This window comes from Uranotaenia lowii, chromosome 2, assembly GCF_029784155.1.
Source record: "Uranotaenia lowii strain MFRU-FL chromosome 2, ASM2978415v1, whole genome shotgun sequence".
Taxonomy (NCBI): Eukaryota; Metazoa; Arthropoda; class Insecta; order Diptera; family Culicidae; genus Uranotaenia; species Uranotaenia lowii.
In genome coordinates, this window is record NC_073692.1 from 84,763,320 (window position 1) to 84,777,360 (window position 14,041).

General features: G+C 33.7%; 1 protein-coding gene across 1 annotated transcript; it reads left to right on the forward strand.

Annotated features, from left to right (window-relative positions):
* Positions 1-878: 878 nt before the first annotated feature.
* On the forward strand, positions 879-11,830 carry LOC129745608 (cuticle protein CP14.6-like). The gene is made up of 2 exons (XM_055738785.1): positions 879-1,005; positions 10,699-11,830. Exons 1-2 carry the CDS (start codon positions 997-999, stop codon positions 11,095-11,097), a joined length of 408 nt encoding a protein of 135 aa, XP_055594760.1. The 5' UTR covers positions 879-996; the 3' UTR covers positions 11,098-11,830.
* The last annotated feature ends 2,211 nt before the right edge of the window (positions 11,831-14,041 follow it).

The window sequence follows — 14,041 nt, forward strand, 5'->3', positions numbered from 1 at the left end:
ATATATTAATATTATAAAGGCCATTCATAAACAAACAATTTGAAGTTCACTACCATGAGGAACAAACAAACGTTCCGGGTTTAACTTTTCTCACCACGAGCAGCTCAAAGCAGCCAAATGCAACTGCAAGTCAAAGTCCTTTGAAGCGTACAGCTTCAACATGGCAGAGAAAAAAAATATAAACAACAACCAGCAACTGCAAATTGACCCTTTGGGGGAAGTTTTTCTTGGCTGCAAAAAATCGCAAAGCGCTTTATTCGCGATCCTCTCATCGCGAGGTGTTTTAGTTTTAAACCCTAATCATCGGCCTAGGTAGGTAAACTACTAGCGGATCTCGCTCTCGTTGTATGGCGTGGGCTGGTTGGCTGCCTGAGCCACTTGACGGATTGAGGGTGTAGGTATTGATCCTCCTAGCTAGAGGGTGGTTCGCTCATGTACGCTCTCGTTCATGGGTTGAGCACATGTTCAGAGGTACCTTCTTCGATGTTCCTAGAACACAGATTGCACCTGTGCGATAGTATTGGTGTTTCGTAGTCTGACTCCGGTGGGGTGCAAGAGAGCATTTTCTCACCCCCACGCGACACGCGGCATGTCAAGTCAGGCGAGATCTCTGTGTGTTTCTCCCTTTTTCCGTTTGGATATTGTTTTCGTGCGCAGTCGACTTATTAATGATAATCTGTATCTTTTCTTTTAGTTTTTTTCCCTGCATATTATAATTCTACCATCTATTGGCTACTGCTAGTCGATTCTGAACGCAAGATCCGTGTGAGAGCGGCGCGAAATTCTTTCGAGGGTTTGTATTTTTTCGAGCTGCCTGCCTATGTCGGGTATATATTACGAACTGCGATCCTCGAAACCGTATCATATTGTTTTGTGACTTTCAGTGATCAAGATCATCTAGGATACTTCGAGTGTGCTCCGGCCCAAAAAGGATTTTTGCCCAGAGTTCGTGTCTAGTTGCCAGTTGTGTTTTACCAAAGCATCAAAACGAGAATCATGAAATTTGTAAGTGATAGAGTGCTTCTTGTAAAGGACTTTTAAAATGGACTGTCAGTGGGAAAAACTATAATCAAGGAAGGATACTGAAGAATGAAAATACTTGCAGCAGTGAAACTCAATACAGTGAATCAACTTTAAAGTTTAAAAAAGTGAATTCAGATATCTGCGAATCCAAAACTTTAGTGATGTGTAAAGAAAAATTCCATAATGTATAATTTTATTCAAAAGTTACCATTAGTGGAAAAGAATATCTCTTATTGTCTTACTTCAATCTTATAAATCCCATTTGAAAAGCGTGGGAATTCAGATTTTATTGCAATTTCTGTATGTTTAATTTTTTTCTCAAAATTCGGATTTTTCTTGTAAACAAACTGAATAAGAGATTTTTTCAGAATGCAATATTTATCATAATTTAAAAAATCAAAAACTTGTAAACAATTGATTGAAACATTTTCAAATAACTAATTATTTAGAAATTTGAAATTGCGGTTTTCCACAATTTTTCCACGGTTCAGAATCAACAACCCAAGTTTTATTAGATTCCTCAAAGCCCTTATAAAACCAAAACTTTATTTAGAAGCCTGCTTTAAAACTTTAAATGTTACTTGGGAAATTATAAATAAACTAAAAGGTAGCATGGAAGGATGGGTTCGAAAATTTTAAATGTTATAACTAATACTAAACAATAAAAGTGTTGGATTTAAATAATTAAAGCTAGAATCGAGGGATAAACCTTATTCCACATTCAACTCTACATATATTGATATCTATAAGTAACATTTTAGTATCAACATGATTCTTAAGATTTAAAAATCACAATAAGCCTCGAGTTGTACGCATTAAACTGGTTTCATAAAATCTGAATAAGGCTTGCAAAACAGAACTTTTTTTGTACAAGATTCAAACTGTACATGAGACTAAAATAAACATTAAATAGCCTACAACTTTTTCCAAGAAATCATTCAATCAAAATTTATTTAAAGGTGGATTATTGAAAACAAATAAACATAAACAAAAAGTTCATTTACTCTAAGTCTGCCATGAACTAAGTGAATTGGAGGAATTGTGTGAGACTGAATACTGTATAAATGAATACTTTGGAACTATTCCATAAAAAAGTGGCTGTGGATCATTGAGGTCAGAACGAATTTTGCATCTTTCTTTAAGTAAATATTGGAGTTAAACATCATCAGTAGTTAGGGAAAGTTAAATATAATTCGAAACACAAATAAAAAAAGAATAATTAGGGCAGAACCTTGTATGTAATGTTTTAACAATCTTTATTTAGAAAAATCGGAAAATCGAGTTTTTTCAAAGCAAAAATCGGAAAAAAAATCACGAATGCGAATATTTGCCAAAATCACATCATAAATTTTTTTTTGGGGTTTTAGGAAATTTCAAGGGGATAGGGATTGATGACAAAAACAATTAATGCCAAAACAAACATTTTGGCCTTAAATCTATTTTCTAGTAATATTTTTTTTAATCTTTGAATCATTTTTGAAATTTTACAATTTAAAAAAAGTTACTTTAGTTTTTATTCTATGTGTTTACGAATAACGGATCGAGGATCTAAAACAGTTCTGTTTACTTAACTTTTGCATTTAAAATAAATGGTTCTCTCTTTAAATTTGCGGTACCAATTTATCCATATATTTCCAATCTTCTATTTTTTCATGGCTCATTAAGTTAAAGTTTTTTAACAAAATTTAACCTCAGAATGATTTAATAAAATTCATTTTGAACCCGATAATTAGGTTTGTTGCGTTGAAAATACTAAAATTTTACATTGAAAATTTTTGTTATATAATCTTAAAAGATTTTGGCCTGACTCCTGAATTTTCAGGTGCTATGTGCCTCTTACATTGTTAACATCTTAAACATGATACTGTTGAATTGAGTAAAAAAATAAATCCAATTTAAATACTGTTTTGCAAAATATTTGAAGTATACTTATTGAGAATAAGATACCTTGAAATGATAATAAAAAACTGATTGAGCTTTGAGCCTTATGAAACTTTTGCCAGTACTCCATAAAATGTTTTAAATATCATTTTTGTAGATTCTTCGAGTAAAACTCAATAGATCATATCGATGTTATCGACATTGAGGAGCCAACATTACAGTTGAGATTAGTATGACAACATTTGTTTTCTAATTAATAACTTTTTCTTTAAATAATGAAAGAAAAATATTCTATTAATAATAACTTTTTTTCTATTCTTTTTGATAGGAGTTTAACCCGTTAAGGTCATTCTTCCTCGATTAACAATTACGACATTTATTTAGCCGACCAATTAAGAATACTTTGGTACTTTCTACTCTTATTGAGTAAAACTAAATAAACACAGATATTATTTGTTTATAAACTGTGCATGCCTGTAGAAATATCTAAAATTAACTTGAAAACTTTAAATGTATTTCGAAAAAATTAAAATTTGAAAACAGAAAAAATAAAGCAATTTATTACAAATCAAGATAATAAGTATCTTCAGAGATAACATTCAACTCCAAAACAACATTCCAAATAATTATATTTTTCAATAAGGGAAAAATATTATTTCAAATATATAGCTGTAATTTTTTTCACTGAATTTAAACTGTTTAAGTTGTCAATAATCTGAGAGAACACACCGTAATTACTGAATGAATTGCTGTATAATTTTTTTTAAACATTGCACAGTGGTCCAGGACGTAACTTTATCGTGACAAAATTTAATACGAGGATATTATAAGAGATAGACAAAAGGTGTCTCCAGCAAAAATGCTTATCAAACCATGCGCTCTAGTTACCTTAAATCAAATATAGGGGAATGTCATTTTTGCATGATTTACACATAAAAACTTGTTCTAGTGAACAAATATAGCCGAACTATTTTCTACAAATTTCGTAAGTTGTAAGAGATTTTTTAGAAACACTTGTTCTTTTTAAACTGTCATATCTCGGAATGTTTGCAAACCAAAAAAAAAATTATCGACGGCATTATTTAGTTCAACTATCATATATATGATTGTGGAATGATGGGTGATGGGTTATTTTTTAAACTCGAGAAAAAAAATTCAAAATAAGTTAATTTTCAAAGCATATTCACATTTTTCAAGACCCTTTGAATAATAACATCCCCATTTCTCGTGCAAAAGTCGGATTTTCATCATTTTGTTATTGTCTGAGTTCACGGCGATGCTTTAATAGCGATTTAGCATATTTGGTAAAATTTAAAAAAATAATTGAAAATAACTTATTTTTTCATATTTTTTTAAATTTTGAAATTTTACAAATTTGACTAAAAGCGGAAAAAAAAGGTGATAAATCACTATTATAGCATCACACCGGTCTCAGACAATAACAAAATGATCAAAATTCGTCTTTACACGAGAACTGAGGATGTTCTATTTCAATTTCACAGGGACTTTAAATGTGTGAATTTGTACCGATTTTTTTAATAACCTATCCCTCATAATTTCACAGTCAAATATTTAATATTTATGCCGTCATAAAATAATTTTTTTGGTTTGCACCAATCCGAGATATAACAATTTAAAAAGAACAAAATTTTGCTAAAAAATCCCTTGTAACTTACGAATGCCTCCAGATACAAGTTTGCACTGTGGCAGAAAAATGTGCGAATTTTTATTTCAAACAAATGTCAAGAAGACATTTTTATTGTATGAGTTCATTCACAAAAGTCAGAGTCAGAATACTGTTTTTTTTTTCGAAACACCTTAACATTTCAATATTAAAAAAACCTCAACTCGCTTACGACTCTTCATATGCAAGCTCAAATTTAAGAGACAAAATTAGCTGTAACAAGTTTTCAGAGCAAACAAGCAAACAGCAAACTTTGAAGGTTTTCAAAGAGGATTGAAAAAGTGGAAAGTAGGGAAAGGTAGAAGGACACTCTTATTGCAGAGATCTGAGAATGGAATATACGCCATTTCAGCATATCACGGCAGAGGGGCCCTAATACTTTGTTCTTTCTAGGTCTGAATTTAAAAAAAAAATCACTTTGATCTTGGGAAAATTTACTTTCGTATATGATTCAAAAGTACGGATAATTTGTTGAATATTATATAAAATTAGGAATGTTATAGTTTCCCTCAGAATCATGTTTGGAATTACAGTTACAGTTACAGTTGATACAAATTTAGGCTTAAGTACACTTTATCCTATTGGTATACATTAGGGTGGCAGCCAAATGGGTCAGGTCGAATTTTGAAAACCGAACATATACATTTTGTAGATTGACCCAAAAAAACAGACCTGTGCTAAATTTCACCACGATCAGATTTGATTTAGGGGTGCACTTAATGTTTCGGATTTTTTTAACTTAAAAAATTACCCAAGAGGGGGCCAAAGGAAATCGGGTAAAATAACAATTTTAATGTTGAGGCCAAATTATATAAATACATAAAACATTGAAATCTGTTGTTACCTCCATGCTTCCGAAAATCAATCATTTTCACTGAGCCATGCTTGACTACATTCAGAGCCAAAAAATCAAAGCAGTCAAATTTTCCTTCTTCAACCAAATCATACAAACAATCATGCATGACAACGACGCTTCTGTATTTGAAACACTTTTGCGATACATGATGAGATAAAAAAGGACGCAGACTATCAGCAACGAACGTCTCGATGCTGATTTCCTTCCCCTAACGACTTTCAACCTTTAGGATCATAACTGATATGTATCAGTTCTGAGCGATCTATGTAGGCTATCAGATGATTTTTTATTTTTCGTTTTGCCTAGAAGGACAAAATCATGACTAGGTAACCGCAATGAACTGTCCAGCATGTGCTACAGCTTTTTTGAACATGTGGTCCTGGTATTTATTCAGATTTTTCCTTTTGAAACATTAATGATCGTCTATCAATAACGAGCATTATCAACAATGATGCGAGGATAGACGTTCGGGAATGATTGAGGGAGCGACGTTCAAAATGTATCACCAAGTATGTCGATCACCGTCGATTAGCCACGTGACGAATAGCAACGGTAGCCTCCGGTGGGGCATGGTATATCTTCTTGTATCAAGTTAGTGTTGATTTTCGACATATATTCAATGGGTACTTTTACCACGTGCGTATCACAGCACTCGGAGGTAGCATCATTCTAGCTAGAAACCATTCCTGATTGCTTTTCTTGAGCGATTTTCCGACCACTGCACAGTGGTCCAAAATGCGAAAAACGTGATCGTTGCTTATAACTTTTTTAGGTCACATTTTAGCATATCGGTGTCTTGGGAGAAGTTTGTTTGTAAAATCAGCTCTATAATAAAAAACTATTATTTTTCTGATTAATCCCCCTACAAGTGAGATAAAATTTCTAACTTCTCTGTTATAGGTTTTAGCTCTTTGATGTCTTGGACAAACTTGTTTAAAATCAAATTTTATACAACTTTGTCTCAGATGCCAAGTTTCTAAAATAATTATTATCCGAGATATCGGCCAAATAAGAAACTTAACCCCTAAAAATCTGTTTTTTAATAATAACTTTTTTCAGTAAATTTTAAGTTTAATAAAATGTTCCACAAAGTTGTTTGTCTTACTAAAATACACCACTTTGTTGAACATTTCAAGTTTGTAAAATGTGATACTGCAGAGCTATGTTAAAAATATTACCGAAAATAGGGCTTTTTCACGCCTTATTTTACAAACACCGGGCAACATCGGGCAGCCCGCTTTAGATGCAAAATAAAGTCGAAGATTTCGTCTACAAGATGCAGGTACAATCGTCAGTATCCACTTGTATCCAAGCGAGATACATCAATTTTACTTTTCCATGTTTGCATTAAAAACAACGATTTCTATGGAAGCACATACAGCGCATTCTACTAGGTACGTGTGTTTTCTTCTAGCTTTTCCCTGCGCTATGTCAGAAGCAAAGGTTTGGAAGCGCATTTGTATTATTAGCATCTCCAGCTTGTAGAGGATATCTATTTCAATTGAACACACAATAACCTGTACTAATAATACAAATGCGCTTCCAAACCTTTGCTTCTGACATTGCGCAGGGAAAAGCTAGAAGAAAACACACGTACCTTAAGTAGAATGCGCTGTATGTGCTTTCATAGAAATCGTTGTTTTTAATGCAAACATGGAAAAGTAAAATTGATGTATCTCGCTTGGATACAAGTGGATACTGACGATTGTACCTGCATCTTGTAGACGAAATCTTCGACTTTATTTTGCATCTAAAGCGGGCTGCCCGATGTTGCCCGGTGTTTGTAAAATAAGGCGTGAAAAAGCCCTATTTTCGGTAATATTTTTAACATAGCTCTGCAGTATCACATTTTACAAACTTGAAATGTTCAACAAAGTGGTGTATTTTAGTAAGACAAACAACTTTGTGGAACATTTTATTAAACTTAAAATTTACTGAAAAAAGTTATTATTAAAAAACAGATTTTTAGAGGTTAAGTTTCTTATTTGGCCGATATCTCGGATAATAATTATTTTAGAAACTTGGCATCTGAGACAAAGTTGTATAAAATTTGATTTTAAACAAGTTTGTCCAAGACATCAAAGAGCTAAAATCTATAACAGAGAAGTTAGGAATTTTATCTCACTTGTAGGGGGATTAATCTGAAAAATAATAATTTTTTATTATAGAGCTGATTTTACAGACAAACTTCTCCGAAGACACCGATATGCTAAAATGTGACCTAAAAAAGTTATAAGCAACGATCACGTTTTTCACATTTTGGACCACTGTGCACTGGTTACCTCGAAAACCAAATTTTGCCAAAAATCAACATTCTGGGACCTATTCCGTTTTTTTGAAAACCGCAAAAAATTACGATTTTTTTGATTTTCTGTGGTCTTCCCCTTTTGTGAATTTTGAAGGTAAAAAAATCGAAACTTTTAGTGCAAAATGTATATTGTCGGTTTAGGAAATTCGATCATGGAATTTTTCCCATTACCATCACCATCGTACACAGCATTTTTTTTTGCTGGACACCAGCAAAATTTTGCAGGTTTTTGTTCTAAAACTTTCCTGCAAAATTTCAAGAAATTTGAATTGCTGGAAAAAAACAGCAAACATCAATGCTGGTTTCCAACAGTTCAAATTACTGGAAACCAGCTTTTTCTTTCATAGCAACCGGCTGTATTTGGTATCAAATTTTTATTTCAATTCAAAATTAATATTTAAACACTGGCTGTGCATATGAAAAGCAATAACTAACAATTATTTTTGACTGTTTTTCAATAAGTGATGTTTTTATTTTCAGAAACATGATTTTTTTTCCTATATACGAATACCGGCTCACGGGGTTGTAGCTTTGTGCCAAAATGTTGAACATTCGCCACCTGAAAAAACAAATTTGATTAGTATCTTTCATGGAATATCTACCAGTCCAATTAAAACTCACCCTTTACTTGATGTCTGGTTGTTAGAATATAGAGGAAAATGAAAATAATTGTATTAGATAATCTAACCAAAATTTGGAAAGGTGGCACACAGTCAAAAACTGAACTTTATCGGATCACTTTTTTCTATTAAACTTAAAAACTTTATATTTTACTAAGATATCCCCAGTTTTGCAACTCATTATCTTGAATACTGAACACACCACAGACATTCCAAGTAACCAAAATTAACATATTTACTTGAATGAAAGCATTGAAAGTTACATATTGGCTGACAAAGAGAATCTACTGCCCAATTCCCCTTAGTGAACTTTATGTACTCATTAAAGAACTTCAAAGTTGCAAAAGTGATTAACATGTACGTTGTATGTGAATTGTTTAGCCCAATTTCCATAAGTGAACTATATGTACTCATTAATGAACTTGAAAGTTGCAAAAGTGATTTATAAGTACGTTGTACGGCACTAAAGTCACATAAAAAGCACAAAAGTGCTCAAAACGGAATTTGATAAGTAACAAAAAGTGCATTGAGGTGCTTTCAAAACCCAATCACCACTTAAAGTTTTAGTTTTAGTAAGAACAACATCTAGGCGTGGTCTTGTGGTAGCGTGCTCGATTCTCACCATGAAGGTCGGGGTTCGATCCCCAAGCCGGGCAAGCTTTTTTCCAATAAGTATTTTGGTAATTGAGTTACCATTTTGATGCGAAATATGTAGAAAATGTAGAAAATTGGGCAATTGAGCAATTTGTCGAGTTTGGAATCCGGCGCGTGGCATCATGGCGGCACCATGTACAGAACATAGTAAATAATCAAGAGAAGGTGATATGAACCGATGCCAAGCGTGCAGTTGAGATAGAGAGAGATTTTTTGCTCATTTTACGATTTTTGAATAGTTAATTAAAAGGCCACTGGAAGCTGAATAGAAGATCATCAAGAATTGTTTTGAAACTAGAAAGTATCAATAAGAACTTAAATTTTGAGCTACATAGAACGTACTTCATATCAATGATGCGGCTGAGTAAGCGTTTTTGTATCTGTTTTATGGGACTTTTGGTTGCTTAGGATCAGACTTTGGAAAATTGAAAAATTTCTATGATGAAGAAAAAAATTTAAATAACATATATTTTCATGGAAAAGATTTTTTCATGGAAAAGATTTTAAGTACACCAAATGAGAGTTTATAAATGCTTTCATTTGAACGGTTCAAAACTTTTACACAATAAATTTATCTATGCTAAAAAGGCGTAAAAAACATTTTTTTTTTTCAAAAATCAAAAACTCATAAGCCTGGTCACAAAAAGTCCCGCATTGCCCCATACTCTTTTTTTTTTCAAGATCTAGTTTCAGGTCCTATAAATACAATAGAATAGTTGCCAGGCACCCCAAAGCACCGTTTTTAGAGTTATAGTCAAATAAAGCTGGAAATATCATGCAAATGGATAATTTTCACCTATTAGTTAGTATATATTCAAAAAATTGGTTGCGGATTTGAGTTTCATGAAATGTTTTGAAAATATTTATCATTCAGTTATCAACTAGTCCAATAAACTGCTTTCAAAAGAATTAAGAAGTAGAGTCGAAAATAACACCAATAAACCTACTTTATAGATTGTTTTTAAACAATTTTTGTAAGATTAATTTAGATAAATTCTTACAAAAATTGTTTGAAAACAATGAAAAAGTCATTTTTTTAATTTTCAAAAATTTTAAAAGAATCCAAAACACAAAATAATACTTTTTGCAACCTCATTGTATGGAACTGACCCATGCCATGCTTCAAAGTATGGTTTATTGCCCTTAAAACAACTTGATAACAGCATATACTTATATCTTGTTGCTTTCAAACTTGGGCTCTAAAAGTACTGCCAACACCCCTGCACAAATTCATCTTCTATTCTCCGTCCGCTCGATAGTTTCCGCCTTCAATTCAAACTCATCACCCCGCGATCAACTACCGCTCCAAGCGTTTGATCTCATCCCAACCGCAGTTCAAACTAGAGGCTGAAACTAATTAAAATTTTCCAACAAAATCTGTGTAGCTACGCCCGCGATGCGACATTGCACAAATTGCGCATTTGAATCTTCTCGTGGCATCTTCGAGCAGCAATCTCCTACGAGACGAGCTAAATCAACGATTGCCTCGAATCAACTCTGCAACCTCAAACCGATCTTGATTCAAACAAACTGCCCGAGAGGCCCACTTATCGCTAATAAAATCTTACAATTTATTTTCGAAGATTCGCTGTCATTGCAAAACGTTTTTCCCGCACTGTGAGAGGTTGACTGATTTAATGATATGATAAATTTTTGCTTTGCCTACTTTCAGGTAATTGTAGTCGCTATCGCTGTTGTGGCAGTGTCCGGCCAAATCCGACCGGGACCAGGTGGACCCTTCCCGGGTCCTATTAGACCAGCTCCTTATGGTGGACCGGAAGCTGGAGCTGTTATCCTTAACCAAGTTTACGAACCAAACCCAGATGGTTCTTACATCTACAGCTACGAAACCAGCAACGGAATTCGTGCGGAGCAGCGAGGTTTCCTGAAAAATCCAGGAACTCCAGGAGAAGCTCAGGTCATGCAAGGATCTTACTCCTACACCGGACCTGATGGCGTTGTCTACACGATCAACTACATCGCCGACGAAAATGGATACCGAGCAGAAGGTGCTCACATCCCATCGGCTCCCCGATACAACCCACGATTCCCTGGCCAAGGTCCATTCTAGATCAAGGAGTGGGATGACATTCCTAGCGCCAGTTACCCCCAGATGATACTTACTGCTAACTAGTTTCCACGTGTAAAGCTTTACTTTTTTGCCCCCACTTTTGTACAGCAACTAGCCAAACCTCAAGAGCGCAATCGTGATTAGCTAAGCTCGACTCTTCTCACTGACGATTACAGACAGCATCGGTAATCGTCAGAACGTTAAGTGATTACGACCATTCCCCTTTTTTCCGATAGCTTCTAAGTGTTGCTACTCCTCCTACTTCCGAATCGCGTGACATCTCGCTCCACGATCCCACGACTCATCATAGGTGGTCGATCCTCCCTTTTTTTCTCCAGATCAAATCGCTTCGTTCCCAGCTAACTGAACAGCAATCTGCCATTTTCATTCAGCTCTCCACTGACTGTGTGCATGAATCATTCTCTGAACGTAATTTATTTCTTCTGCTTAGTTTTCCCGCCCATACCCTATACCTACACCCATCCCAGCATCCTCACTCACCCATTGTGTTTGTACAGTAATGACATTAACAGCACCCTCAAACGATAAATTGTGATTATTATGTGTGTGTAAAAATATAAATAACTATACGTAAAAATACTCTTTGTTTGTTGTGATCAAATAAGCCATTTTTGCAGTTACATTATGTATACCCAAACGAGAGCAAGTTTGAATTGAAATGAACAGAATAAAGCAACCGCCCAAAAAGAAGGGGCTTTTCTTGAAACCAAAATCATCGTTCTGTGAGTTTTTCCCGCTAACCCAGAAACCTTTTTCCCTGCGGAGACGCGCCACCGAAACTGACCTTTGAAGAATCCATAAAGCTCCCTCCTCGGGGTCTCGCCCACCGCAGAATTACGGCCATCAACTGTAACACCTCGGGGCGAGGAATCGCAGTCACAGTTCGCTACACCGGTCGGCTTGATTTTCGCGTTGCGGTTTCACGTTGCCTTTTTTGGAAAAGATTCGGATTCAAACATGACATCAAAATTACTCCTTTTGTTATAATTTATCTTAAATTTTCCTCTCCCAAAAAAAATTTTTTTTTTTTCAAATATCTAATCAAATAAATTTGGATGGGTTAAAAAAGAGCCAATTCTGTTAAATAATCTACTATATATATATGTAATGTATACATCCAAAAGACTTATTTATGGATGTTCATTGTAATCATTCGAATACTCAATTCAATGAATCATAGGGAAATAATTTTGTAATCAGCTTATGGATGCATCAATAATCAAACGTGAATCAATCAACTATCGCTCAGTTCTACTTGCAAGCGATAATGTAAAAAAGTACAGTCTTCTTGCGAAATATTTTGAACTACAATTTTTTTTATTTGTCGGAATGGAGAAAATTTTTGTTTTCAGGCTGCGCAATATTATCAAAATATTCTGAACAATAACAAGCTATCGTAAACTGGGAAACTTTGATAACTATTTTTACTGATTATTGAATAATTGATAAGGGGTTGCTTTTTTGTAACACCTAAAATTTTTAAAACACTTATTGTAGTAAGGAGCATATCGAAATATATTTGTTTGCAGAATATTCAAACGACATTAGTGGCGAATATTACAATGAACATTCAAACAAGGTAGTGCCGAGAGCCATATTGGATTTTTTTTATTGGGACGTCACAAAAACGATTGCATCGAAAATTTATACGAGAATGGCAGAAATGTCAGAGGAAAACACGTTTTAGAACGAAAATGAATTCCAAAGGCTTCTTTTTGATTATGCTATGATGTTTGTTGGTATTTTGAAGTAGGTATTATTAATATTTTCCTATTTTATTATTGAATGCAGTGTCATCTTGAAGCTTAAACGTGCAAAAAGAATATAGAATCAGCTTTCAAAAGATCTAGCTGGTAGTATTTGAATGTTCAACTGATTGTCATGATTTTTATCCAACCGGTAATATACAATTCTTATATAGAACAATTAACATCATTAAATGATTATTTACTTGGTTGTGGTTCACAAAAATGCCAGTAAAAGATTGTGGTTTTGCTAAAAAAAAAGTTTTTTTATTACTACCTCTTAATAAGAAGTTTAAACTGAACTGACTTGAATATTGTCATGGTAGGTTTTGAATTCGTTCTTAAGTGTTGCAAATTTAAGTTGGGAAAATGCACATATTTTCGAACTTTAAAAGTCTATTTTATAGAAAAATTTCTTGAAAGCCCAACTTTTTAATTACCGATCTTGAAGAACAAGAATCTTCCTTGAACAGCATGCCTTCAAAGTGGAAAATTTCTAACAGATTTTTCAAATTATCGTCGAAAAAGTTTCCTAGTAAATAAGCAATTTTTTTGTGATTGTAACATCTCAGTCTTTACCAATACTAAAGCAGGGCTGCCTTGGCCCTACCTTCTTTCTTGCTTATATTTAATGTTTATCTCAAAGCACGATTTCATGTTTCGGGAAAACCCGTATTTTTGTTGGGAAAATTTCAACAAATTTAGTATGTACATTAGAGTGAGTCGATTTGAGGTCATTTTTGAATTTCTCAAACCCTGGGGCACAGATGAACAGATTTACAAGCTCGAACAAAAAATCTTCAGAAAGTTGTTTAAAATTTCCAGAGCTTTATTTTAAAGACGCCGTTAAAAATGACGAAAAAAGTGCTATCTATTGCTAGATTTCTAACTTTTGAACGGAGCAGTAGATGGCAATGTTTCTAGATAGCTCTTTTCAAAGTAACAATTTTTCGAAAGGGCGCAATGGTATTTGAACTCAAAAATAAATATGTTTAATTACAATAAGATGAATTTTTCAATATAATTAAATTAACCACGAATAACTTTAAGTTGATGAAAACAGCATCCTCATATTTTTTTCACTACAGAGACTGACGAAATAACTTTCATCATATCTAAGTGCAGTTTGAGGGCAATACGCTTTTAACACATGACATGAAAAAATTAAATTGTTATAT